The sequence below is a fragment of the Pseudoliparis swirei genome, chromosome 2, assembly GCF_029220125.1.
Source record: "Pseudoliparis swirei isolate HS2019 ecotype Mariana Trench chromosome 2, NWPU_hadal_v1, whole genome shotgun sequence".
NCBI lineage: Eukaryota > Metazoa > Chordata > Actinopteri > Perciformes > Liparidae > Pseudoliparis > Pseudoliparis swirei.
In genome coordinates, this window is record NC_079389.1 from 15,246,255 (window position 1) to 15,265,274 (window position 19,020).

General features: G+C 42.6%; 1 protein-coding gene across 3 annotated transcripts in view; it reads left to right on the forward strand.

The window, feature by feature from the left end:
- Nucleotides 1-19,020, forward strand: part of thsd7ba (thrombospondin, type I, domain containing 7Ba) — a 123,570-nt gene that overhangs the window by 81,182 nt on the left and 23,368 nt on the right. For all 3 annotated transcript variants that reach the window (XM_056434718.1, XM_056434712.1, XM_056434705.1), the window contains 4 exons: nucleotides 42-308; nucleotides 1,261-1,439; nucleotides 15,385-15,518; nucleotides 16,586-16,742. In XM_056434718.1, the coding sequence (XP_056290693.1) occupies nucleotides 42-308; nucleotides 1,261-1,439; nucleotides 15,385-15,518; nucleotides 16,586-16,742 (737 nt within the window). The remainder of the gene's footprint in view (nucleotides 1-41; nucleotides 309-1,260; nucleotides 1,440-15,384; nucleotides 15,519-16,585; nucleotides 16,743-19,020) is intronic.

Consider the following 19,020-nt stretch of genomic DNA (forward strand, 5'->3'; position numbering starts at 1 on the left):
GGCACTGAGGTTCTCCATTGTTTTGTACATCTTCTCCTCAGGTCGCAGTAAAAAGAAGGAGCATTGCCTGAATAAGGAGCGGTACCCACTGGAGGAGACAGAAATGTGTCCCTGCGATGAGTTCTTGTCCCAGCCCTATGGGAACTGGTCTGCATGCATCCTCCATGATCCATCAGCTCCGGGGTCGCTGCATGGCTGGATGAGCCACCGGGAGGTGAAGGAGTATGGCCAAGGTTTGCGCTACAGAGCCGTGGCCTGCATTGACCAGCAGGGACACCTGGTCGACCCGCCTCCCTGCACAGACTCAGGTAGGACTCACAGAAACATGAATTTAGTTTCACATTATTCAGTCTGACATTGTGTTCACATTAGCCGCTTTCTTGTTGGGAGAATGGGGTTATTTTATTGGATTTAACTCCAACTAATCAGTGGTGCGGGACATCCCCGTTCTTAATCACCCCGACCAAGATGGTTAAATAAAAGCACATATTACGTACTTGCCAGTGTGCAAGCTTGACATCAGTTTTCAGAGATTTTTCTATAGCTAAAACCCTAATTACCTTCGCATTGAAAATGCGGAAGGTTATGTTTTGATCGCAGAGTATTTATTTATTTATTTATTTATTTATTTATTTATTTGTATGCGTGTTATTCGCAAAACTCAAAAAGTATTGAACCCAATCAAATGAAATTTGGTGGGATGATTGGTTATTATCCGGGGACTAGTTGATTAGATTTTGGGATTAATCGGGTCAAAGGTCAAGGTCAAGGTCATGGAAAGGTCAAAATCTTTTTTTTACCATAGCACGATACATTTGTGTCCAATTGGCATGCAACTAATGCCAAAATGTTCATAATTCAATGCCCAATCTTGTGATATGCGAAGGTATGCGCTCTACCGAGTGCCCATTCTAGTTAAAACATGCAATGCTATGATGTAGCTGGTGGTTATTTGAAATGATTAGTTCCTATGTCTTTTTACTATGTTCATGCATGTTGCAGTGTAAAAGACAGCTAAGAGACAGCCAACGAAAAGAAAAGAGTATACAGTGTGAGAAATCTTTAGCAGTTTTACGATGCCAAGTTATCCCATAAAGAGACACACAAATACATCTCGGTGTCAGAGTGAGCAAGTCCAGGGTCTGGCGAAGTGTAAGCCTGAGGCATGTCTGTCTGCCATTATTATTGTGATCGTTGCTGCAACTGCTGAGCAAGTCTGAATGAGGCCTCTTCCTCCCGTCTGCCAATGTTCAATTTCAGGCTACATGGTGGAGGTTTGCCACGTCCCTTGCCCCCTCGACTGTAAGCTCAGTGACTGGTCAGCCTGGTCAGCCTGCAGTGCGTCCTGTGGCAGTGGGTTGAAGATCAGGTCCAAGTGGCTCAGGGAGAAATCTTTCAATGGAGGACGGCCATGCCCCAAGCTGGATTTGAAAAATCAGGTAAGGTACTGTCCAGTACGATATAGGTCGACACATTGTGGAAGGTGACTCTTAGTGTGACAGCCTGCTGACGTCTCTGTTCGTCTTTAAAGTGGGAAATCTGAAGAGGCATTTGGAGAAATCTTTCGAATGTATCATTGTTCAATACTTGGACAATATTTTATTATAGTTTCCATGTGGAGACACAGCAAACATGATCCACCAAGGTTCACCCCAACATTCATTCACATTGTTCTCAAGTCACTTCTTCCCAAACTTAATTGTTTCCCAGGGCACATCTAATGCAGATAAGGGCATTGTACATTCTGAGTCCACTCCTTTTCAACACCATAGGACATGTATTTGGTAGTTCAGGCTAAATGTAAACTCATGATTAAGCATCATTCTAGTTTCCCCAATGCCCCATGTTTTACACTTACATACAACATTCTCTTCCTGGCTCACTAATATGGTACAAGCTGTAGTTTTGCATTTCAATTTGTTTTATCGGTTTTATCTCGTCCTCCGGCTGTGTTCCAATGCTGTCGTGTAAACACACAGTGAAGCCGCTGCGTGCTGCTCACATTTCAATGGGACGGTTTATCACCCATCTGCCACGGGGACTCCTGCGTGATCTGTTTATGTTCTAGTGTCTTTACTCAGACCAAATCATTTGCCTTACAAGACATGCCCTTTCCTTGACATAAAAAAACAAGGCGGTGTCAAGGAACAAAAAGACGGGTGTAGGAGGAGATGGGGAGGGGGGGGTAGAAGTAGACAGATGGGAGCTTTTGATATTCCATCGTCAGGTTTTGTCCGTATGTAGCTCTGAATGTTGTGCGACAGCGCGACTCTCATGGGGTCATGGTTTAAAGAGGGGAAGTGTTTCATGCACGCTGCCTGTATGCTTGAATGGGCTTGAAAGGACACTTAAGTGTGGAGAGGTCAGCATGGACATGAGGCACGGCTGTGCAAAATATATTCCACTCTGTTGAAGTGGAGATTTGTTTACAGATGGTTAAGTGCCCACTAACACGGTCTATATGACCCCCGAAGTCTTTCCCTGCAATAACCTCTCGCCATTGAAATTGAAGCTATCTCTCGTGGATTTATCCCGAGGGTGGACAAGGCCTCATTGTTAACATTATCAAATTGGCCATTGAAAGTGAAGTATATCTGTCTGAGGAGTGGGTGGAACAATAATACAGTATAACCTCTACTCTAGTTCGACAGGCATTGCTGATATGTTTAACAAGGAGAGTCCAAGATGGTCAAAAGCGTGTCCTCGATAGGGTCTTACAAAAACCTGCTCTCTCCCTAAGCCAGTGCACTTCACTGCTCCTCTCTTAGGATGCAGCGTATAAAGAAGATTCACTTTTCAAATTGGCCTCCTTCTCTCTCACAAAGTATATCACTCACTGTGAACTATCCTCTAACCAAAGTGTGGCCTCGCTCCCACCAGCAGATGTTTCCCCCTGAGCTTTGGCCAGAGGTGACGGACAGGGATGAGATGTACAGTGCACCACAACTCATCCTGTCATCACATGGTTGAGTGAGCAGGCAAGATAGGGAGAGAGATAGAGAGGGAGACAGAGAGAAAGAGAAAGTGCCACCATGAAAATAACGAGCTAAAAAGATGTTGTGTAGGAGTTTGGCTGTAAATTACACTTAAAACATTCTGTTAATGAGGTAAGATTGTCTGGATCGGTGCTATCGAGAACAGGTGTTATCGAGATGAATAATTCATGCATCACCTCACTGAGAACCTGTCATAGTGGATCTCTTGGGCTCCCTCACCAGTGTATAAGTGGAAAAGAATAATTAAAGAACTGTTTTTCAATGGAGGATTTTCAATAAAGCCCACATCGCTTTCAGCGCAGCAGTTGTTGTTTAGCAGATTTGCGACTGTAATCGGCACAGCAGGCCTGCCAAGTTTGATTCTCGCAAATGCTGAAGCTGTGTGCATGGGAATGTAATAAGGACTGTCCTGTTGTTTATTAGATAAGTGTTGTTTACTCCCCCACAAGCCATAATAAGACTGTTCTCTTGTAATATTTAAAGTAAAACATGTGTTAAAAAATATCGTACTGTCTTTCTTTGAAAAATTATGTGAGCTCAGCAGACCCACCGACTTCCTAAAAAACAGCTACATGTTCTGAAAGTATAAGTGAAGCTGAGGGGAGCCGTCTTGTTTACGGACAGTTTGAAAAAACATGACTGTCACGCCTGTTGTGGAATACTACACATCCATTTTAATAGAGTTTGACTCGGGCATGCTGCAACTTATTTATTATCTCCATTATCTACTCCCTTCTGAGAATGAATTATTAATTCTCCTAGTGACATGTTCAGACTATTTCCCTCGTCATTAAGTTCTATGTGATTACAAGTGAGCGAGGGTGTGCAGGATGCTTGGTTTCTTCATCGTTAATGCATGTGTCTGTCACTAAAACCTTCTGATGGGCAAGAAATGGGTCCATAGCCTGAAAATCGATAAAAATAACAGCAAATTTCCAAAAGCTAATGAAGTAATGGATCTTCACAGATTGATTTTTGCAGCCCATATTTTAATACAGGTTGCCCTGTGAGCGCGCTACAGAGAGATGTCAAGGCGTAGCAAGGGAAATCACATCTATAATTACAGGAGACTTTGAAAGAAGTATTTGCCACCAAATGCGTTGAGTTATCAAGTGACATATGCACTATTTCCAAATAATGTAACAGAACTGTCTTGACTGTCACACACTGTGCCAGTCAGATTGTTATTTTTCATTGTATTAGCGCCTGGCCTCCACACTGGGCCTGTCCTTTTCAGAAACATCCTTCCTGCACCTCTCACAGGCTCCATAGTATGTGTGTGTGTGTGTGTGTGTGAGACAGAGTGATCTATAAGGTAACAAGATAGATGTCGTTGTTTGTGTGTGGGTGATGAGCTGGCATGGGACACAGAGGAAATGTGTCTCATCATTCTCTCTTTTTATTTATTTTTTCTCTCGTGTTATGTAACTTAAGCAACACGAGGACAAAAGTTGATACGCTGTTCCTGTCATTAATATTGCTTTGACGGTTAATTCCTTTGACTTTTGCAGCTGTTGTGTTATATTGTCTTTAAAAAAGGATAACAGTGTGGCAGCAATTCTACGATTACAGTTTTTATGTATTTCTATTCTTAGGATATCACTTCCTGCTTTCCCTGTATGATCCCTCATTCTATAGGAGCTTGATGCTCTCCGTTCCACTGATGGCCTTTGCGTTGTGAATACTTAGTACAGTCTAGACGGAGAGAGTGGGTGTTCATTGGAGAATTAAGACTCTTAAACGCATTGCAGCTGTTTGTGCAAACTCAGTGTATCACATATACTGAGCGTGGGTTCAAGTAATGTCTAAATACAGTCCTGCACCCTCAAGTTAAGTGTCACGGTTGAACTTGGGTGTTGGGTTTTGGCACTCGCACAATTTTTAAACACAAGGTAAGGGATGAAGCACATTTTGTAATATTAAGATCAGAACATAACAAAAAAAGCAAAACAATTGCATCATGGAAAGGCTGTACGCTCCAGGCAGACACTTCAAGTGGAGCTTATAAGTAACCAGTATGACACTACTTATAAGTAACCAGTATGACACTACTTATAAGTAACCAGTATGATACTACTTATAAGTAACCAGTATGACACTACTTATAAGTAACCAGTATGACACTACTTATAAGTAACCATTATTCAAGATTCAAGATTCAAGATGTTTTATTTGTCACATACACACACAGGGTGTGCAGTGAAATGAAAGTGGCAATGCTCAGCAGGAATGTGCAAGGGCAACAAGTACACACTATTTACAATAAAAAACAACACAATATTTACAGTAAGTGTGTGTGTGTGTGTGTGTGTGTGTGTGTGCCTAAGAGGGGCAGTTGTGTGGGTCTATGTGGGGGTCCTGGTGAGGTCGGAGTTCACAGTCCTGATGGCCTGAGGAAAGAAACTCCGTCTCAGTCTCTCTGTTCTTGCAGCGTGACTACGGGCGCCTGCCTGACCGCAGCCCCTGAAACAGTCTGTTGTTGGGGTGGTGGGGATCCTTCATGATCCTGCCCGCTCTGGTTCTGCCCCTCCTGGTGTACCAGTCCTGCAGGGTGGGAGTGTGGTTCCAATAGTGCGTTCAGCCGAACGCACTACTCTCTGCAGAGCCTTCCTGTCCTGAGCGGAGCAGTTGCCAAACCAGGCTGTGATGCTTCCTGTCAGGACGCTCTCTACAGCTCCAGAGTAGAAGGACTGAAGGATCCTCTGGGAAACTTTAAATTTCCTCAGCTGCCTGAGGTGGTAGGCGCTGCCTTGCCTTTCTCACCAGAGTGTCTGTGTTTGTTGACCATGTCAGATCCTCGGTGATGTGGACTCCCAGGTATTTATACCCGCTCACCCTCTCCACAGTAGTCCCGTTAATCCCCAGTGGTGAGTACGTCCTCTGTTGTTGTACCCTCCTAAAGTCCACAATCAGCTCCTTAGTTTTGGTGACATTCATGATGAGGCTGTTGTCCTGGCACCAGAGTGACAGATCAGCAACTTCCTCCAGGTAGGCCTTCTCGTCGTTGTCGGAGATCAGGCCCACCACCACTGTGTCATCCGCAAACTTGATGATGGTGTTGGAGCTGAACCTGGCCACACAGTCATGTGTGTACAGGGAGTACAGTAGGGGCTGAGGCGCAACCCTGGGGATCCTGTGTTCAGGGTGAGGGATTTGGAGGTGTGTCTGCCCACCCTGACCACCTGTGGCCTGGCGGTCAGGAAGTCCAGGATCCAAGCACACAGGGGGTGTTCAGTCCCAGCTCAATCAGTTTGTCGGCCAGTCTGGAGGGACTATGGTGTTGAAAGCTGAACTATAATCAATGAACAGCAGTCTCACATAGCCCCCTCTGGCTGTCCAGATGAGAGAGTGTGGTGTGCAGTACCTGGGAGACAGCATCATCTGTGGATCTGTTTGGGCGATAAGCAAACTGCAGCGGGTCCATGGAGGAAGGGAGGAAGGCGCAGATGTAGTCCTTTATCAGCCTCTCAAAGCATTTCATGACCACCGAGGTGAGGGCCATCGGTCGGTAGTCATTCATACATGCTGGAGAAGCATTCTTGGGCACAGGGACAATAGTGGATCTCTTGAAGCAGGCGGGGACCACGGACTCAGCCAGGGAGAGGTTGAATATTGTGGTGAACACTGGAGCTAGCTGGTTAGCACAGGTCTTCAGTACTCGTCCAGATATGCCATCTGGACCTGCAGCTTTCCTGGTGTTCACCCTCAACAGAGCCCTCCTCACACTGTGCTCGGTCACAGAGAGTGTGTGTTCATCCCCAGCGGTAGAACTCACCTCGGCTACGCTAACGGTGTTGTTGTTAGCGGCGAGCTAGCGCTGTTGTTGCTAGCCTCAAACCGTGCATAAAATGAGTTCAGGTCGTCCGCTAGGGATCGTCGGCACTCACCATTGCGGGGTCTGCTCTGGTAGTCTGTGATAGTCCGTAGCCCCTGCCATAGGCGCCTGGTGTCGCGCTGCTCCATCTGTGATTCCACTCTGTCTCGGTACCTCCTCTTGGCCTCCTTCACCGCCCTCCTCAGTCCATAGACCGCTGCCTTGTACTCGTCCATGTTGCGGATACAAGACCGGAGTTATAGGCAGCAATGCAGGCGTTCACAGCTTCACGGATGGATCTATCAACCCACGGCTTTTGGTTAGGAAAGACCCTAACTTTTACCGTGGGGCGATGGTGTCCGTTAAGCGTTGCTATGAGGCTCATTGCTACTTCCAAACTCGCTGACGTCACTGGAACTGGATTGGATCATGTCCCAGTCGGCGACACGCAGAGCGTCCTGTAGCTCAGCCTCTGATTGGTCAGACCACCGCTTCCGTTCCTCGTCACTACCGCTTCCGCGATCTTTTGCGGTATCCGGAAGCAGAAAAATGGCGGCATGGTCTGATTTTCGAGCGGAGGAGAGAGACAGCCTTGTAGCCTCTCTTGAATGGCGTATAGCAGTGGTCCAACGTTCTTTCCCTCTGGTAGCACACGTAATGTGCTGGTGAAAGTTCGGCATGACTTTTTTAGGTTAGCCCTATTAAAGTCCCCAGCCACCACCACAGCCGTCGGGATACTTGTTCTGATGCCGACATAACACATCATGTAGGTCCGATGGTGCTACGTCGGTGTCCGCTTGTGGTGGAATGTAGGCGGCTGTGGTGATGACCGAGCTGAACTCCCGGGAAGGTAGAATGGACGGCATGAGATCGTCAGATGTTCCAGGTTCGCGAGCAGGAGCGAGAAAGAGTCTTAATGTCCTTGGGGTTGCACCACTTGTTGTTAGTCATGAAGCAAACCTCCACCCTTAGATTTACCAGACTCTTCCGTTCTGTCTGCACGGAAAACAGAGAAGGACTCGGTTGGGCATATGACTCGATCCGGCACCAGCGGGTCAGCCATGTTTCCGTCAGACAAAAGATATTACAGTCCCTCATATCCCGTTGGAATCTGATCCTTGCCCTAACATCATCCATCTTATTTTCCAGAGACTGGACGTTAGCAAGAAGGATGCTGGGCAGAGGTGGGCGGTGGGCTTGAACTCTGTCTGTTCCGAATTCCGCTCCGTTTCCCTCGATGTTTTCGTCGTCTCCCCGTAGTAGCGGCTCCACTGTTGTTGATGTGGTTCGCTCGTACGATCTCTGCCGGCCACGCTGGATCGATGGAAAAAGTGGACAAAAACCCTTGTTTTGCGCAAAAGTTTATGTCCAAAAGTGTGCTGTGGTCGTATGCTGTTAGTGCCGATGTGTTTGTGGCAAAGAAAACATTAAAAATAAACACAAAAACTAAAAGAGCGCACAATCTCCGCGGAGCTACCTCGACGGCGTCTGGACACAGCCGCGCCATCTTATGACACTACTTATAAGTAACCAGTATGACACTACTTATAAGTAACCATTATGGCACTACTTATAAGTAACCAGTATGACACTACTTATAAGTAACCAGTATGACACTACTTATAAGTAACCATTATGACACTACTTATAAGTAACCATTATGACACTACTTATAAGTAACCAGTATGACACTACTTATAGGTAACCAGTATATTACCATCAACATGTCTGGTGTCTATTGAAGCTGTCTCTGCTAATCCTTTCTCTCCACCTATAGCTGCTGATGCTCTAGATAGATTTCCATCATCACGTCTTCATGCCAGCAGCCTGGTCGTTGCCACTGCTCAACAGATTTCTAACGGACATGATCATGTGAGCTGCAGGTCTGTGACTTCCCACGATGACCTATTGGATATTCGTGGTCGCCCATAAACTCACACTTCAAGGCAGAAGTCAATGTGTCTCTGCCTGTGCTGTCGGCGGGTCGGGATCATTGTAATCCTCACACATTGTTTTATTCACCGTATCTATCACCATTGTCAACGTTGAGTTACAAAGCTCGCCGCTTTAATTCCCCAAATTAGGAAATTGTTGCTTGCGCGGCGCTCACGTATCCACATCGGATATCTTGGCTCATTTCAGCTGGAGGTGTGTGTGCTGCTGATGCTGCTGGCTGTTTCTCTCAGATCTCTTTGAGCTTGGCTGTGGTGCCTGTTAAGAAAAACAGGCGAGAAAACAGATAAAGCTCACTATCCGCGTTTATTTGTTGAGGGGGTTCTATTGCTTACAGATAGATCTGCCACACTCCTATCGTGCTGCAAATGCCTAATCTTTTGGTTATTTCGTCTTAGGAAATATACTGACATGAATCATGCTGTTTGTCAAACAGCGTTATCTTGGCAAGCTCCCTCTTGGTCTGATTAATACAGAGGTTATTAGTCGAGGGTAATATCTGAAAATTGACTTGATCATATTAAATTAGCCTCATGGAAAACCACAGTGTGGATGTTATCCTCACACTGTCTGTTGTTCATATATCATAAATCAGACCCAAACAGCTGGACTATGATCACACTTCATGAACTCATGGCCATCTGCTGTCGATCAAGACTGCTTTTTAAAGAGGAGATGTTCTATGCTCTAAGACTTTTGAACTTGTTATTAGAATGATCAGACATTATCCACTGCAGAGCTAATATGTCTTCGCATTATGATACGTATAAGATGGACTTCAAGGACTAAAAGTATCATTTAACAACATTGGCAATTGTTTTATTTAGATGATTGTCTTCTGCAACATAGACAATGGCTGTTTATTTTACTGAAGCTAAGTAGTTTCCAAAAGAAACAGGGTGTCATCATCTGGGAACTATTACCATTTATAGCAGATTTGTTAACAGTAAAATCGTTTATCCATCTGCATGCTGCCAATCTGTCAGTAGCCAACAACAGCCAATAGAAAGTCTAAAGAATGAATACATCCCAAATATCAGAAAAAGACAAAAGAGAACATGTGTTCTTGTTTTTACCCGAGTGCACACAGGTGCCAAACTCATCCCTCTCCTTCATTAGGACAACAGTCTTGTGGAGCCAACTGCTGATGAGGCTACCTCAGGCCAGTGAGGTGTAATTAACGTGGAACAGTGCTTGGGCATGTGTTGTCCCCCCCCCCCACCCCTGTCGGCCCAGGGCAAGAAGCGAGGTGTCTCCTTGCATTACAAACCATGCATATTGTTAAGGCAGCCTGAAGCGCTGCCACCCACAAAGGCTTCACGTCGGAGCCTCTCTATGTTCTTTAGAGCCGCCAGCTACCCAGATGGTCCACAGCCCTTGATTCAGATACAAAGGTTAATCACAGCTTCCATCTGCTGATAAACTATTCGTGGTTGGGCTCATATTAAATACATGCTCCTCATTTGATAAGTGTGAATGATTTTTTACTGTGAAATTTGTAATCTAAAAGAATATAAATATAACCACATAGGTCTAGTTTTTACCCTTTAATTTTCAAAAATTAATCAATGACATGCACTTTGTCTGGATTTGACCGTAATTCTATTTGACTATTTGTTTAACACTATAACATCCAGAATTGCGTATCTCTTTACATTCCATTATGGTACTAAATGTTTGTTTAAAAACCTGTTTATTGTTCCAAATGCACTAAAATAATTGTAATACAACAAGTAGAGTATAATGAAATGTTATCAGGAAGAAACACAAGACAAAAAAGGACAAGATGGGGATGCAAGTGTTGTTGTGACTGAACTGGGTGTACTTTTCCCTTGAAGTCCACAACGCTCATAACTGAGAGGAGAAGGGTTAGGGGAACTCATTCCCAAATGTTTGTTTAAGTATCTTTGACCATCTTTGACTATTATTTAAGGTGGATGCAATGTTACTATTGCTTTTCTGTCTTGCTAAGCTGTGGTAATGGAAAACAAATAATGGAAATTATTTTAGAGTGAGAAAAAGAGCTCGATAGCTACATTATTTTGCTTAATTATGGAATGTGACGACATTGCCACGCGGTGTGCCAAGAAGGATGTCAGACATAAATCTTATAAAGCCTTGTAATATTTATCGATGTCATCTGGGGTGAGAGACCTAATTAGAAGACAGTAGGAGAGAGAGACTAAGATATAGAAACCAACTCAGTGGTCAAAGATACAAAATAGGTTTGGAGCAGTTACTCGTGCTTGTGTGATTGGCTACTCATAAGATTAGATTAGATTAGATTTTCCTTTATTAGTCCCACAGTGGGGGAATTTCAGGATCAAAGCAGCGGGTGCACATTAGAGCATTAATAAAAGATCAAACTAAAACACAAAACACAATAACAATACTAAATACTAAATACTCTCTGAAAAAACCGCTACCATGGAACAACTAGAAATCTGCAGATCTCTGCCAGGTGTGTCCACAACAAACACTGCTCTATTGTTGGATGGAATGAAGAGAAACCATAATGCAGAGGCAACCAACTATACCTCTGCTCCTGCTCAGATGATACTATTTGTAATGTGCTAAGCGACGGATAAATTACACACACACACACAACCACACACACACACACAGACAAAATACTATGACGGCATCAAAAGGGGCCAATTTATCAACCATTTAAAGCCGCGGTATGTACAGTATGTCGGATAGTAAAAAAGCCGAAACACTTTAATCTGCAAAATGTTGTCGGCCTTGTGGTTGCATTTAATCTTTTCTCGTAAATTATTTACAGAGGCTTAGATCGATTTTTCCGAAACAGGCGTGCATCCAAATAGTTACATAATACGTTGGCACAACTTTTTGTATGCAAGGTTATTTGAGAGGTCCCAGTGTGTTTCTCAGAGGAGCCATTGTCTCGTCTCACCCACAGGCTGACACTAATAGTGCAGTCTCTCTGAAGCTGTGTTGACACCGTGACAATAAGAGACATTTAGTGGTGCTGCCAACACTGTGGTGACGTTGTGTCTGCTAACCCTGGGAACTGCAGACTTCCAGCCAGATGCTGGATTGGTTGTTTGTAGTTGTGTAAATGGTTGGTAAATAATAAACACAGATGAGTATTTATTTGAAATTCATTAAAGTAGCATTGAGGGCTTTTACAAGGAGACCTGCTTGTTCTGTTCTTGTTTTCAACAGCTGCTGTCACTATAAGCAAACACGACACATTCGACTAAGACTCGCATGTTAAACAGCAGACACCATTGTCGGCTAAATGTTCTGTTTGAGTAACCGACTAAATGATAAATACTTTGTGGTTGCAGGTTGCCTATTTTGAGCAACTAAAGTTTGTTTTCACAATTACCACAGTAAGGTGATAATGATTCTGTCAGCGTCTTAGCCAACTTCAATAACTAAGCTGACAAGTAGAAGTTTGCCACGACTGTTAGAGCAGCTGAGAACTACGCAGATTATTTCCCAAATCCTGAATATTGTTGTCAAAAGTAATGTGAAATGGTAAGTAAAAGTAATGGTAGAAAAGTGTACACACTTACATACAGTTGCAGCTTGCATTCAAACATGCACTTATTGTAAGCAGACGCCACCGCAGCAATGGAGACTTGTTTATTTCTGGTACTTCCTCAGATTTTTGTGTAAAAGAGAGTGTGTCTCTTTAAGACTTTCCGTCCAATTTACTTTGTGTTATCAATAATAATGTAGCACTCCTGCAGGAGGGCTTGTTGGTGCTTTGTGTGTCCTGTTGTATATGTGAATGTAGGCACATGCGTCATCATCATGTTGGCAGTGTCTATATATGTGTCTATGTGCATGGAGATTTCGTCACGTTTTAACAGGTGTGTGTGTCTTTGTTTTTTTTTAGATGCAAGTCATTTCCATTATCTTATACAACAATCGAGAGTTTGACAGTAAGGCAATTCCAACTTTACATGCACTTGTCAATTTGAACACACACATTTTAAAACCTGGGGATACAAGTAAGATTAACCTATTCGTGGGTTTAGGAATGAATGAAGATGGATGAAGTGACTTTTGGCCTCCGGTGGGCTGGGTGCATGCTCTTGCTCTGACCTATAGGCATGACGCCTCCAGTGGCTCAAACGCTACTCTAACAGACATTTCCGTACTCTCTTGGGTCAGGGGATCTTATTAGAATGTCCGTTTAACTCTGAAAAGGGTAAATCAGGACAGCCTGAGCAGTGTCTTATCAGCAACATAACAGTTACTTTTAGGAAACCATGTTTAGATACAGAGCACACAGCCTCTCTGAGCATATGCTCATCCGCGCCGACTTCCCTCTCACCATCTCCAGACAAATTAGTTTTCAGAGTTGCCTTCAGCTGCAAAACTGGCCATTGCACAGCTGTTGCAACCAACTGCAGCATTTTAAAACTCTCAATACGATGAATCATACATCTTGGCCAAATATAAAGGGCCACTAGATGCACTGCAGATGATGGAGTATGTAATCATCCTTTACACTCATTAATGAAACACCGAGCAGAATGCAGTATTAAAAAAATAAAACTAATTTAAGTAAAACTATACTTCTCTGTCACTGCAGGCACAATCTAAACTAATGATCATATCGTTGTTCTTCTCTCCCCTGCCCAACTTCTGGCTTGTCTTGCACTGCTAATATGGACACCCACGCAGGCTCAGGTCAGTGCCGTTCATTCTGTACACACACTCTGCTCGAGCTAATGAAGACGAAATGCATCCCAGATCTGTTCGAGTCACACATAGTCCTGTGGCCCTTTTGGTCGTTTGGTCGGGAGAAAGAACAGTAGCTTGATTGGAGAGAGTTTTACATGGATGGAAATCAGTTATTTAAAGTGCATTTGGATAATATCGCCATCTGCTATTTAACTGTAGGAACTCAGATTGACATTTTCAAAAGAAGAACTTGATGTGATATTATATGAATAGTCGTAAGGCTTTTTGAGAGTACGCTTTAATAAACTGGACTCATCCAAAAAGGTGTATTTAATTTCAGAAGTGTTTCAAAGAAAACAACATAGCAGGAAATAGAAATTGATTTAGCTTGCCCAAACACCATTTAGACCAAGAATCCGGTCTGAACCAGCTGATTCGAACTGGTCGCCTCTTATGCTATAATGAGAGCTCTTCGTAAATGTGTGTGTAAATGTACTCAGGAGCAAATCTGCTGCTCTGTCTGTTTATTATAGTGCAGGAGCTTTAACCTGCCATCACATGATTAAATATCTATCTGACTCTTTGTGTTTTGTGGCACCATTATCCATTTGGTTTGTGCTAAAGTCACATGATTTATCACTCAATAAATGGTGTCGGTGCACAATAAATAGTTAATATATTGTGGGAAATGACTGGAAAGTTATTTTTCTGTCTATGAAAATGAGTGGTTAAGCTGAAATTGGGTTCCTTCAGTCGTAGTGGAGAAAGTGAGAGCGGAGTATTTGACAGTTCGCCCAACAGGGGCATATGCAGGGACAGATGGGAGATGATGAGGGTGTGTAATAGGCATCTGTGTGGCCCGTAGGGGAGGAAATACTCAACACCCACGACCTTTCTATAGTCTGAAAACACACACACCTAGATACACATACACTTACAGACACCCATTTCAGCTCGCCTTAGCTTTTCCACAAATTGTCCTCCAGAGTACACCTTTACTGTGGCAGACGGTTACATATATTTTGAGTAAACATGTGTTTACAGGAACATCACGCTCACTGGTCCCTTGGTTTTACAGACAGCACAGAGTCACTAGATGAGTGGGGAGAAGTGAAAATGCTCAACATACCACTTACATTTTCATCCTCAGCTGAGGGGCCGTATGCCATGGTCATTGTTGTTTTAAACACACCGCATGCTGTCCTCGCCATATCATGCATCGATTTTATTTTATTTTATTATAATAATACCACATTTTTGTCCTTTGCTGTAACGGTAACATGCCAGCAGTTAGTTCAAACCCTGCTGTCGTGAAAAGGGCATTTTCTTTAGTTCAGGGGTGAAACATTCATTTAAATTTCTCCTCCTCACCGTCCGTCTATTCCTATGCTCACAATGTGAATGTGGATAATATAAGCAACACCATCCTGATATCAAACTCTAGCATCATTGGCAACACCGAACTGATTATTGTTTTAATTGGGAGTAGTATACACTTTAAAAGTAAGCAATATGCATATCCATAACTGCACACATGCTTTATTTTAAATATGAATGAAAACAACTAAAGAATATAAGCCTATATTGTATTCTTAGACTGATGCTGACATGGATGGCTCCAAGGTTAAGAGAACACAATTATACCTTGTCAGGTTTTTTTTTTTTTTACCAAATGAAATCCCATAAGGAATTCTGTTTTTAACCTAGAGTTACCTCATTAGTGTCCTATAGAAAGTGAAAGGACCCTAATATATTCTACCTTCCCTACAAGTGTATGCACCAACTATAAATGCACATGCTTGCTTTTGTATTTGTGTGTGTGTGTGTGTGAGCTGATTTATATTCAGTTCCATTTTCTGCTCTCTTTCTATAATTTATAATTGTGTGTATCCCTTTCCTTGTGTGTATGTGTGTGTGTGTGTGTGTGTGTGTGTGTTTGCTCGCTTGCACATACAGGTATATGAGGCGGCGCCGTGCTACAGTGAATGCGGCCAATACGAGTGGAGGATCGAGCCGTGGTCCATTTGTACCATCAACACTGTGGACGACCTGCCAGCCTGCGGGGATGGAGTCCAAAGCCGCAAGATCAGGTCAGTGAGCGGGTTAGGCTTGGCAGCTGGCTGGCCTGGCACCGCAACACACGTTAACTGGCAACAATTCTTTCAGTGGCACTCGCACTGTTCCTGACACTTGCAATGCCAGGGGAAAACAAACTACTGCTTCCTGATGAGTTGTTCGATTTATTTTTGTGCACTGCCTTTTTGTGCTACTTCAAAACGCCACAGAGAACAGCGGTCAATCGTCGACCTTTTCTGCAGGCAGCACGTTCAGGTGCTGGATTTGGTATTGGAATATGGAAATGAGAAAGGCCAAACTGGGCATCGGTTTTGTTGTCAAAAGCCACTTAACTGGTCTCACACTTAAGCCTCTAAGTGTGAGTCACAGCCACATTTCTAAACCTGGGAACAATCAACCACCCAGATGCTGAAAAAGAGAAAATAATAGATCATCAACTCAAAGTTGTTTTTTTCCGTACATTTACATAAAGTGGCCTGATGAAAAAATGTTTGAACCATTTATAATAATCTAAATATATAGTATGTATATATAATTTGTGATGACTTTACCACTACTCAATTCCTCAGCCTTCAATCTTGGTAATAATGTAGCAGTCACCCTTTAAACATGATAGGTAACTTTGTATGTCATATGAGAGTTGTCTGGAATGTTTGTTGAGTTAATGATTAACCAAAACGAAGGTTTTAGAGATAGAGAATAGCCTTCATACTTTAAGAGAAAGTAAGAGAACGAGAAAACTGTTACCAATATACTGGAGACCTAACAAAAAGTTATGTCTCCAGTATCAAGGTCACAAGCTTGGTGAATCCCACTGTTCTGCTGCAAGTCCATTGAATGTAATTCATTCACATAAAGACAAAGTGCTGCTCACCAAAAAACACAAGTCACTTGAAGTCATTGGAACAATAAATGCTATCATAGTTTGAACAGTAAAATAGACTTTTTACACCAAAAGCGAAATCTCACCTGAGAGCTATTTTAAGTCGAAGACTTCGCAATGTGTTGCAAAACACCAAAAAGGACCCAGTGAGGAGTTCCCCAGAGACTAGTTATACCGCTCAATCTGCTGCTTTTCTAGGTGTAGAAAGCAGGGAACAACGAGTGAGGATAACAGTACCTTGGAGGACAGTCTGTGTGAGGAGGAGGAAATGCCTCCCAGAGCCCAGGTCTGCTTCCTGGCCTGCCCCGAGGACTGCGTCGTGGCCCCCTGGGGAGCTTGGAGCAACTGCCCTCTGGTAAGTGGTAACAATCTATTGACTGTTTTCTTGGTTGCTTGACAGGTTGTGTGCCAAGGGATGTCACTTATTGTTATTGAAAACATGTCCATAATCATCAGCATTTAAGCCAAGATTTGGGTAAAATGGCTGGATAAGTCACGAGCAATGATCAAACTTGAACAGAAGCTTTTCAGTTCTTTGAATAAAACATTTGATAAAAAAGGTTGACAGTGTATAAGAGTTGATTGAAACATTTTGTCATTTAACATTTTGTCACAAAGGGACATATTAATGAATTAATTATTGTTTCAGTTCATTGATGGAAAACATATTGATTGTTATGGTTTATGTGAAAAACATGAAAAATATACTGTAATTTATACACAAAATATTCCTATCAAATTATGTTCATAACATATACAAGTTATGCTTTTTCGGCTAATTGTCAAAGGTTTGCCAATTCCAATTGTCAGTCTGGACTCTGATTACCTCACATTTGTAATGCTTTTTGAGTCTTCTTAATGTCAACCTCATGTTAATTAACAAAACTGGGCTTCATACACCATATCTATATATGCTATATACAGGACTGTCTCAGAAAATTAGAATATTGTGATAAAGTTCTTTATTTTCTGTAATGCAATTAAAAAAACAAAAATGTCATGCATTCTGGATTCATTACAAATCAACTGAAATATTGCAAGCCTTTTATTCTTTTAATATTGCTGATTATGGCTTACAGCTTAAGAAAACTCTAAAATCCTATCTCATAAAATTTTAATATTTCCTCAGACCAAGTAAAAAAAAAGATTTATAACAGCTGAGTGTTTGTCAAGGCTCAGGAAACCCTTGCAGGTGTTTCGAGTTAATTAGACGATTCAAGTGATTTGTTTAATACCCTACTAGTATACTTTTTCATGATATTCTAATATTTAGAGATAGGATATTTGAGTTTTCTTAAGCTGTAAGCCATAATCAGCAATAAATCAGAATAAAAGGCTTGCAATATTTCAGTTGATTTGTAATGAATCCAGAATGCATGACATTTTTGTTTTTTTAATTGCATTACAGAAAATAAAGAACTTCATCACAATATTCTAATTTTCTGAGACAGTCCTGTGTTTTTGGGGGCGGCTTTAGCTCAGTGGGGTAAGAGGGCCGTCCTGCAACCGCAGGGTTGTGGGTTCGATCCCCGCTCTCCCCATTAGTTGCAAGTCGAAGTGTCCTTGAGCAAGGCACTGAACCCCCAGTTGCTTCCCGGGCGCTTCACCGCAGCCCACTGCTCCTTAATAACTAAGGATGGGTTAAATGCAGAGAACTAATTTCCCCTTGGGGATTAATAAAAGTGTATATTCTATTCTATATATATGCTCTCTCTCTATATATATGCTCTATATATATATATATATATATATATATATACTGTATATGTTTATACATATGCATGATTACGCATTCTTAAATATTGTAATGTATTCATGCATAGTGTAATGTCTTTGCGAATGCCAAAGTAGAATGAATAATGAGGCGCTGCACATGTGGTCGACTCTGTGTCTGTTCATGAGGTCGGTGCTCCCATTGGCTTGGAGTTAACCCCTTATGTGCTTGACTCCATTATTTAGAAAATGTATAGACCTATCTATTAAAATGATAAACAGGAGCAGTACGATTAAAATACATTTTAAAAACATCATATCCTAATTCAAGATTCAAGATTCAAGATGTTTTATTTGTCACATACACACACAGGGTGTGCAGTGAAATGAAAGTGGCAATGCTCAGCAGGAATGTGCAAGGGCAACAAGTACACACTATTTACAAATAAAAAACAACACAATATTTACAGTAAGTTGATTGATTGATATATTTATTTGTCGTTTGCCAGAGTACAGGTACAAAAGCATCGAAATTACAAGAAAGGGTGGATGAAAGATTACAGCATAACATGAGGGAAGAAGGCGAGAAAACACCAACCCCGACTATGCCCGAGAGGGTACAGTGTGGAGCAGGAAAAAACACCTTAGCACATAAGCACATACATTTTAGACATGACTTGCAACGAGTAGGAAGGGGAGGAGGTAATCCAACAACTGGGTGATCTAAGCCCATCCATTGGGGCAGAAGGTAACCAGCACCGACAAGCAGCCAGCGGTCCGGCGCCAACATAGCGCCAGCCACAGCCCGTCCGGTCCCACTGGGGTGAAAAGCAGGCGGCGTGGGATGGGGTGAGGGTAGTGAATGCAATCAGTATTATTGAAAGTTCGTGTGTGCGTGTTCTGGTATGTCGTCCTCCCCC